Source organism: Cajanus cajan, chromosome 10 (assembly GCF_000230855.2).
Source record: "Cajanus cajan strain Asha chromosome 10, NIPB_CcT2T_4, whole genome shotgun sequence".
NCBI lineage: Eukaryota > Viridiplantae > Streptophyta > Magnoliopsida > Fabales > Fabaceae > Cajanus > Cajanus cajan.
In genome coordinates this window covers 2,803,890-2,814,121 of record NC_138526.1, presented here as the reverse complement: position 1 = coordinate 2,814,121, position 10,232 = coordinate 2,803,890, and the positions used below count along the sequence as shown (strand labels likewise).

Sequence of the window (10,232 nt, the reverse complement as noted above, 5' to 3'; positions counted from 1 at the left end):
GCCCAAGTAAAAAGAACCGTAGGCCCACCAAACCCATTGGGCTCACTAAGCTCATAAGCAATCAAAAACCCAAAGGCCCATGAAGCCCAAAACTAGGCCCAATAAGCTTAAAACCCAAAAAGTCTTATACTAAAGCCCATAATACAAGACCAAACAATATAAACTCCTATACTACCAAATATATGAGAAAGGTGGTCATCCATGTAAAGCCCAAGTAAAAAGAACCCTAGGCCCACCAAACCCATTGGGCTCACTAAGCTCAGAAGCAATCAAAAGCCTAAAGGCCCATAAAGCCCAAAACTAGGCCCAATAAGCTTAAAACCCAAAAGGTCTTATACTAAGGCCCACAATACAAGACCAAACAATATAAAATCCTATACTACCAAATATATGAGAAAGGTGGTCATCCATGTAAAGCCCAAGTAAAAAGAACCCTAAGCCCACTAAACTCATTGGGCTCACTAAGCTCATAAGTAATCAAAAGCCCAAAGGCCCATGAAACCCAAAACTAGGCCCAATAAGCTTAAAACCCAAAAGGTTTTATACTAAGGCCCATAATACAAGACCAAACAATATAAACTCCTATACTACCAAATATATGAGAAAGGTGGTCATCTATGTAAATCCCAAGTAAAGAGAACCTTAGGCCCACCAAACTCATTAGGCTCACTAAGCTCAGAAGCAATCAAAAGTCTAAAGGCCCATGAAGCCCAAAACTAGACACAATAAGCTTAAAACCCAAAAAGTTTTATACTAAGGCCCATAATACAAGACCAGACAATATAAACTCCTATACTACCAAATATATGAGAAAGGTGATCATCCATGTAAAGTCCAAGTAAAAAGAACCCTAGGCCCACCAAATCCATTGGGCTCACTAAGCTCATAAGCAATCAAAAGCCCAAAGGCCCATGAAGCCCAAAACTAGGCCCAATAAGCTTAAAACCCAAAAAGTCTTATACTAAGGCCCATAATACAAGACCAAACAATATAAACTCCTATACTACCAAATATATGAGAAAGGTGGTCATCCATGTAAAGCCCAAGTAAAAAGAACCCTAGGCCCACCAAACCCATTGGGCTCACTAAGCTCAGAAGCAATCAAAAGCCCAAAGGCCCATGAAGCCCAAAACTAGGCCCAATAAGCCTAAAAGCCAAAAAGTCTTATACTAAGGCCCATAATACAAGACCAAACAATATAAACTCCTATACTACCAAAAATATGAGAAAGGTGGTCATCCATGTAAAGCCCAAGTAAAAAGAACCCTAGGCCCACCAAACCCATTGGGCTCACTAAGCTCATAAGCAATCAAAAGCCCAAAGGCCCATGAAGCCCAAAACTAGGCCCAATAAGCTTAAAACCCAAAAAGTCTTATACTAAGGCCTATAATACAAGACCAAACAATATAAACTCCTATACTACCAAAAATATGAGAAAGGTGGTCATCCATGTAAAGCCAAAGTAAAGAGAATCCTAGACCCACTAAACCCATTGGGCTCACTAAGTTCAGAAGCTGTCAAAACCCCAAAGGCCCATGAAGCCCAAAGGCCCAATAATATTTGTTAACATAAATTTTTTAAGAGGAAAATGTTGAGATGTAAAACTATAACTAACAAATTTTTGCAATGATTTAAATGAGAGAATATTATATTTATAGAAGTGTTATGAATAATAATTAGTGGCTTAATTAGTGGATGCCAATATTCATTATCAATCATTATCATTTATATGTCCGTTATGTATTATTCCCTTTATTGTGTAATTGTTCAGTTACCACATGTACTTATAAATAGGTTACTCCTCTCCCTTAATAATACACAAGTCAGATTCTATTCTCTATCTTATATTATCTTGTTTCTTATCTCTACTTTTTCTTTATTTTATAACACGTTATCAGCACGATAGTCTTTTATCTATTGGTGTTGCAACTACAAGAGAAAGTTGTGAAGATTTTTGACAAATATTTTAAGGTTAGTTATTCATCTTTCATAATAAGAACTTTCTCAAATATTTATATTATTTACATTATTATGAATCAAAGTAGTCCTGAAGACATTATAGTAGTCCTGAAGACACTATGAAATAAAGAAATTCTTCATACATTGTTGAAATGTCTAGAAGATATTATCAAAGAAGAATGTTCAAACTCTATTATTTTTTTTTCACCAGAAGTGAGAAAAATCTATGTTTTATTGATGCGATACATTCTACATATTACATACATTTATTTTGCCTAATATATATGGTATGATGAATATATTTATTCTGCCTAATAATAATATTATTATGACACATATTTTCTGTTCATGTTATCAATTTAAATATTCTGTAATAAATTTTTTTTTATGTCATATCAATATATATACACTACAAGAAAAATACAAAATAGCGACCGAAATTAGCGACCGAATTTTATCGGTCGCTGTTTAGCGACCGAATTAGCGACCGATTAAAATAGCGACCGATTTAGCGACCGAAATTTATCAGTCGCTGTTTAGCGACCGATTTAGCGACTGGAATTTTTCAGTCGCTGTTTTGCGACTGAATTAGCGACGGATTAGAGTGGTAGCGAGAAAATCGGTCGCTAAATCGGTCGCTATTTACTTGTGTTTCATGAAAATATAATTTGCGACGGAATTAGCGACCAATTTTAAAAATAATTATCAAAGAATTGCGACCAAATTAAATTCGGTCGCTAATACTGAACTTTTGAATTTTTTAGCGACCGATTAAATTTCGGTAGCTAAATTTTTTTTATTAAATTTTGAACCAATGTGACTTTCCCACATTTTTCAACTAAAATTACAAAGCTAGGATTCGATCCCTGGTTGTGGGGGTTATGAGCCAGCAGCCATACCATTATACCAACTTGATTTCTTAGTATTCTTGGGAAAGTAATATGTATATAATACAGAAGCTTATAATTTTTATTATCTTATAATTTAATATTGGATTTCTTTTGATTATAAAACATAGTAAATAAAATCTAAAATTTGTATTAGTTTCTTTGATAAAAAATATTTAATTAATTTTAATATATAATAAATTTAATATCAAAATATTTATTTGGATTTGAGTTATAATTATTATAATCTTTTTGATTTAATATTAGATATCTTTTAATTATAAAATATAATAAATAAAATCTAAAATATGTAGCAATATCTTTATACAAATATTTAATATCAAAATATTTATTATAATTTTAATTATGATTTTTATAATCTTTTGATTTAATACTGGATTTCTTTTGATTATAATATTTTAATGTGTTTTATTTGAAATATCAGTTAAAATATTTTATTATCTTTTTATTTTAATTTATTATAAAATAATTAGAATATTTAATTTAGTATTATTAAAAAATAACCATTATAAGATTTAGTTTATTTAATTTCATTATTTATTATAATACTTTTAGTCATTGTATTGATAAAAAAATATTTTTAATTAAAATATATTTAAAAATTTTAGTTAATTTATTATCATTCACTTACTTTATTAAAAAGTGATAAAATATAATTTATTTTCAATTAATTTAATAAATAAAAACTTTAAAATATATATTTAAAATGTGTAACAGTTTCTTAAATATAAATATTGAATTAATTTTAATATATACTAAATTTAATATTAGAAAATTTATTATGATTTTAGTTATATTTTTTATTATCTTTTAATTTAATATTGGATTTCTTTTGATTATAAAATATAGTAAATAAAATATAAAATCTGTATCAGTTTCTTTGATAAAAATATTTAATTAATTTTAATATATAATAAATTTAATATCAAATTATTTATTATGATTTGAGTTATAATTATTATAATCTTTTAAATTAATATTAGATATCTTTTGATTATAAAACATAATAAATAAAATCTAAAATCTGTAATAATTTCTTTGATACAAATATTTAATATCAGAATATTTATTATAATTTTAGTTATGATTTTTATACTCTTTTGATTTAATGCTGGATTTCTTTTGATTATAATATTTTAATATATACTCAATTTAATATTAGAAAATTTATAAATATTTTAGTTTTAATTTTTATTATCTTTTGATTTAATATTGGATTTTTTTTATTATGAAAGATATTTACCTAAATTTGAGTTATGATTGTTATAATCTTTTGATTTAATATTGGATTTTATTTATTATAAAACATAATAAATAAAATCTAAAATCTAGAGCAATTTCTTTGATACAATTATACAAATATATAATTAATTTTAATATATAATAAATTTAATATCAGAATATTTATTATAATTTTAGTTATGATTTATATAATATTTTGATTTAATATTAAATTTCTTTTGATTATAATATTTTAATATATTTTATTTAAAATATCAGTTAACATATTTTATTATATTTTCATTTTTATTTATTATAAAATAATTAGAATATTTAATTTAGAATTATGAAAAAAATAACCATTATAAGATTTAATTTATTTAATTTCATTATTTATTATGATACTTTTTGGATAATATTTTATAGATATGTGGTTGATTTTGAGAATGATCATGTTTTGATATGTATTAAAGTGCTCTATGGATTCTTACGGAAAATCTATTTATGAGAAAGAGATAAAATAAGAATGTTTTGATCATGTTTACGGGAAACCTGTTTAATGATAACGAGAAAAAATATATTTTTATCACGTAAATTAAAAAATACTCGTAGTAATATATTTGAAAATAAATTTATTAATTTTTTTAAAAAGTTAAATTTATTAATATCATTAATATATAATAGACTTTTATTAGGATAGTCTAAAATTTGCTTATATTTTTTTAGGGTTTTAAGTGAAGTAGGAATGGTCTAGGCTCCCCCTCGCATGCCCCCTTCTCCCTCCAAACCCCCTGGCCCCCAATCCATGCCGCAGGATCCCCAGAGCGGCGCTTGGGAGTACTTCTTCCCCTCCATCGAGAACATCGCTGGCCCCACCCTCAATGTCGCCGAAGAAGATGCCCTCCCCAAGGTTCAGGCCAAGGTCTTCCATGAAAAGCCCGCCAGGGTTGTTCACGAGGACCAGGTTATCACGCCTCAGAAGGATCTTCGAGTTCCTCAGCCTCAGCCTCAGCTTGAGCCTGAGCCTGAGCCCAAGCCCGAGCCTGAGCCCGAGCCTGTTCCTGTGCCTGAGGAAATGATGGAGACCCCGTTGCCCAAGGGCACCAAGATCAAGCAACAGACACCGAGTTCTATGAAGCATTCCGTCAATCTGCAGCAGATATTTGCTGATCTCGATGATCATTTTCTCAAGGTTCCAAGAGTGCTCATGTTGTTTCCAAGTTGCTTGAGGCTACGCGCTTGCACTATCACTCCAATTTTGCGGATAATAGAGGTACTCTCCATACCTTTGTTGTTATATGAATCTGTTGTAGAGCAACTAAGTCTTTTTGTTCTACCATTATAAATCTTTCAATATGTAGTTATATTCTGAGAAAGCAAATGATTAGTTAGTTGGAGTGCTTCTTAAATAAGTTTCTCTAGATCGAGAAGGTGAACCTCTATTTGCTTTTATATTGCTGCTTCTTGTGTGATTCTGAATGGTGAACCTGACTGTGGTTTAACGTTAGAGAAATCTAGGCAACAACATCCATATTACTTCTCTTGTTTGCTATAGTTGTTGATGTGCTTAATCAGATGGCCTCAGGTATTCAATTCATTGATGTTTTCAAAATTAAAATTATGTAGATGCATGCTTGCACAGTTGAAAACTCAACTGTTTAGCTTCACGTATAGTGCGCTAGCACTACATCCATGATCTCACTCTCTCACAGAGATAATGAAAGAGAAGACAATATGGTCGACTGGCTTAACCAATGAGTCTACAGCTGTTGTTGACATAATGAATCCTAATCAGTTCACACTCTGGTTAGTTGCTAATTAATTAAATTAAATCTCAAGTAGTAACTATGGTTTTTTATTAGATGTTAAAAGAACCTTCCCATTTGTAGGGTCATTAACAAATTTTGGCTCTGATTGTACCCTTGATTTGTGTGCGTGTATCTTTGCTTTTGGTTCCCTGTCGTCATCAATTTTGGTGTTTGCTAATGTATTAATTTCTAAATCTGTGGCAGTGGTAAATATGCACGTAGTAGTAACAGATTTAGGTATCTGCATTATTGTTCTAATAATAATAAAAATAACCATTTGGAGTTTTTAATGTTTTGGGCTAGATTTTGCTATTAGCTAGTTGCCTAATTGAATATGAAACATAATATTCAAAAAACATATTTGTTTACTCGCAATGAATACTATATTAGTCCAACAGTTTTGTATGTTGGTGCTGGCTCAATGATTTATCTTTCATAGAGAAATTATATTTCATTAAATTATTTCTATATCAAACGGCTAGCGCTTAACTATGAAGGCAGGGGAATTTAACTCTATTTGTTTTCATTTTCTACAATATAGTATTCAAATGCCTTTTCCTAAACTATTACTTATCAAACTTCCTGTAGGTGCCTATCATAATGCACAATGAGAGTGAACAAGCAAGGGAATGGAGTCAAGTTTTTAGTGAAGATACAAAAAAGCAATCGATTCCAGTCATAGCAGCTTGGCAATTGAATGAAAGAATGTAGTAATTTGTTTCCTACTTTCATCGTTTGTTATTACTGCTTCACAACCTTATGTACAACATATAATCTATAAGCTATACTTGTAATGATTTCAGGTACGGGGAACTACAGGGTCTCAATAAGCAAGAAACAGCAGACAGATATGGGAAAGAACAAGTACATGAGTGGCGAAGAAGTTATGACACACCTCCCCCAAATGGTGAAAGTTTGGAAATGTGTGCTGAAAGAGCAGTTGCCTATTTTAGAGACCAAGTAGGTGGTTTAGTCTTTTGTATCAAGGTTCCTTTTTATGAAAATTTAGAAAGACCATATAAGTTCTATCATTAAAAAAATTAATCGGTGTTATGTGTGTTAAAATTTGACATTATTGCATTTAATATAAAAGACTATTTTTTCTGGCACTGGATTAATATAAAAAAAAATTAATTACTATAAAATGTTTAAGATAGTGCTTTATGTGCATTGAGTCTGCCTGGACCAATATGCATTATGTGTGTTGGAGTCACTGTTGAATTGCATTGAGTTATGTTCGCTCACTTATCACAAAAAAATTGTTACCTTTGAATTTGTTCACCAATAGTTGTATTTTGATACTTGGATGTTCATGACATAATTCAATATAATATAATCGACTTTCTTTTTTGTATTGGAAATGTTGCAATAATTTTTTTATAATCAAAAGGAATGCATAGTCTCTTGGAATATGCTCCTGTTCTTTTCTGTAACAAGTAATTTGCTTTATTCTAAAGCTGCATCAATTTTACTGTTTTATAATTTGAAATGTTTTTTCAGAAGAATTTAATTTTGATTTGTTGTCAATTTAAGTAAAACAGGTGCCACTACATGTACACTGTTATTAGGATTGGGCTAGTTGTGAATAGCTTGGATAGTTTGTACGAGGTGCTACATCATTTTGGTTAAAATGGGCTACCACATGATATATGTATAAATCCCATTGCCACCAAGAAGGTGCTACGTCATTTTGGTAAATATGAGTTTTCATTTATAGTAAAAGCTTTTTAATGTTTTTGAAATAGTCGGAGCTTAAGATATATATATATATATATATATATATATATATATATATATATATATATATATATATATATATATATATATATACTTTTTGTTGTATGATGGAATTTGGTATTATTTTTTTCCCCAAGAAAAAGTAAATAATAACATCTGAAGGTGTTGTGACTTTGTTTACACAGAAAGTTCTTTAAGTGAAGATCACTATGGAGGAAGAGAAACCAACAGGACTCGTTCTACTGAACAACATATGGGTTCAGATGTAAGATTATTTCTCTTTACTTTTTATTTTCTTTCATTTTTAATGGTTTCATTAATTGCTTTAGAAACAACATTTAAAGTGTCATTATGCTATCCTAGGGAAATAATTTATTTGTGAAACAAAATCCAAACTTGTTTACCTGCCAAAAGGATTGGCAAGATGAGGGAAAGGAAGAATCTAAAGAACTTTTTCTTTAGATTATTGTGTTACTTTTAAGTGTCTGTTGCCTTTTGTTTTTCCTGAAATGATATGAAGAACATGGGAATACAATTTAGTTTTTATAGAAATTGTCAAAATTTGCTTTTATCAATCTGTGCTATTAATAAATGTTCAATATTTTCATTGCTGAAATTTCCTTTTTACATTTAGGAATTTTCATTAATAAAATTGTCATTAATTTTAAAGTTTGCTGCATATATCTAATTTTGATATATCAATTTTGAAGGTTCCTGCTTCTCCATCTGGATATGACAAGGAAGATCATAGGAGTGAGAGGATGCATCGCATGGATGATTCAAGAAGTGATAGTGGAAGAGTGCGTCAACGGAACTACTATGAGAGTAAAAAATCTTATTCAGAAAGGGATTCACATAGTAGGTATGACCGTGAACATAGTATAAGTGAATATGGTAGAAAGCGGGACAGATATGAAGGTTCCAGGAGAACACCTGGTATATAATTGTTAATTTTCTGTTTCTTGTAATTTTTATGGAATTAATCCAAGTATAGATGCTAGGGAATGTCATGGATTTATCTTTACTTGAAATACTATAAACCTTTTGCTATGTTTTTCCAATTATATAGAATTGACATTTAATATATTATTATATTAAAAATATAATTTTGCAATTAACCTCTACATTGGGAAAACTAGCTATTCTTATGATCCAGGAATTACCAATTTTTGTATACGCAGGCAGGTATAAATTTATAATTAAAAAAGAATTTAAAAATACTGGTATATTTTAGCGACCGAAATAGTAACCGAAATTATTTGTAGTTAATTCAAGTTATTAGCGACCGAAATAGTGACCAAAATAATTGGTAGCTATTTCAAATTTTTAGCGACCGAAATAGCGACAGATTTTATTCGTATCTATTTCAGGTTTTTAGCGACCGAAATAGCGACTGATTTTATCCGTACCTATTTCAGTTTTTTTAGCGACCGAAATAGCGACCAATTTTATCCGTACCTATTTCAGTTTTTTAGCGACCGATTTAGCGACTGATTTATAAAATGTTTTTATTAAATAAATACAAAAATTAGCGACGGAAATTGCTACCAAAAAATTCGGTCGCAAAATTGGTCTCCAAAAGTTAGGAGACCAAAATTTTAGCGACGGATTTTTATTGGTTAGCGACTGATTTTTCGGTCGCTAAATTGCGATGGAAAAAATTTCGGTCACAATTTGAAATAGCGACCAGGGTTTTAGCGACGGATTTTTTCGGTCGCTATTTCGGTCGCTGAATGAAATAGCGACTGAATTTACCTAAATAGCGACCGATTTTGGTGGTAGCTAAAACTTGATTTTTTTGTAGTGATATATTTACTATATATTCTATTTATTTTGTGCAATAATATATATTAAATTAGAGACGATTTGATTTTCATAATTAAAGCAGTATTAATTTATAAATTTATGGCTATTTATGATTCCTTTATTATTATTATTATTATTTTTCCCCTAATTTTGTCTCTCTTTTATGATAGAATTGAACATGTCAAATATTGCGAAACTCGAATTTGTTGCTCTTGACATTACGGGAAAGAATTATTTATCTTGGATATTAGATGCTGAAAAGCATTTAGATGCAATGGGTCTTGGAGACTCTATTAAAGAAGAAAACAAAGCATCTAACCAAGATAAGGCTAAAGCTATGATTTTTCTTCGTCATCACCTTCATGAAGGGTTAAAAACTGAATATCTTACCATAAAAGACCCACTTGTTCTTTGGAATCATTTAAAAGAAAGATATGACCACCAGAAAACTGTGATTCTCCCAAAAGCTCGTTATGATTGGATGCATTTACGGTTACAAGATTTTAAATCTGTAAGTGAATATAATTCTGCAATATTTAGAATTACTTCTAAATTGAAATTGTGTGGAGAAAAAATTACTGATGAAGATATGTTAGAAAAAACATTCTCCACTTTTCATGCATCGAATGTGCTCCTGCAACAGCAATATCGAGAAAAAGGGTTTAAGAAATATGCTGAATTAATTTCCTGCCTCCTTGTGGCTGAGCAAAATAATGAGCTTTTATTAAAAAATCATGAGGCTCGACCAACTGGCTCTGCTCCATTCCCAGAAGTGAATGTTGCAACCCATGAT

At 30.0% G+C, this 10,232-nt stretch overlaps 1 protein-coding gene across 1 annotated transcript; it reads left to right on the top strand.

Moving 5' to 3' along the window:
- The first annotated feature begins 4,181 nt into the window (after positions 1–4,181).
- LOC145952697 (uncharacterized) lies at positions 4,182–7,537 on the top strand. The gene is made up of 4 exons (XM_083065616.1): positions 4,182–5,361; positions 6,485–6,603; positions 6,700–6,856; positions 7,430–7,537. The coding sequence occupies exons 1-4, from the start codon at positions 4,855–4,857 to the stop codon at positions 7,430–7,432; spliced, it is 786 nt and encodes a 261-aa protein (XP_082921742.1). The 5' UTR covers positions 4,182–4,854; the 3' UTR covers positions 7,433–7,537.
- The last annotated feature ends 2,695 nt before the right edge of the window (positions 7,538–10,232 follow it).

Excerpts from the sequence above, each read along its gene's own strand:
- LOC145952697 (XM_083065616.1), top strand. The coding sequence starts at position 4,855 with ATGCCCCCTTCTCCCTCCAAACCCCCTGGCCCCCAATCCATGCCGCAG. Across the intron at positions 5,362-6,484 it reads CAATTTTGCGGATAATAGAG|GTGCCTATCATAATGCACAA; the intron begins GTACTCTCCATA and ends AACTTCCTGTAG. Across the intron at positions 6,604-6,699 it reads TGGCAATTGAATGAAAGAAT|GTACGGGGAACTACAGGGTC; the intron begins GTAGTAATTTGT and ends TAATGATTTCAG.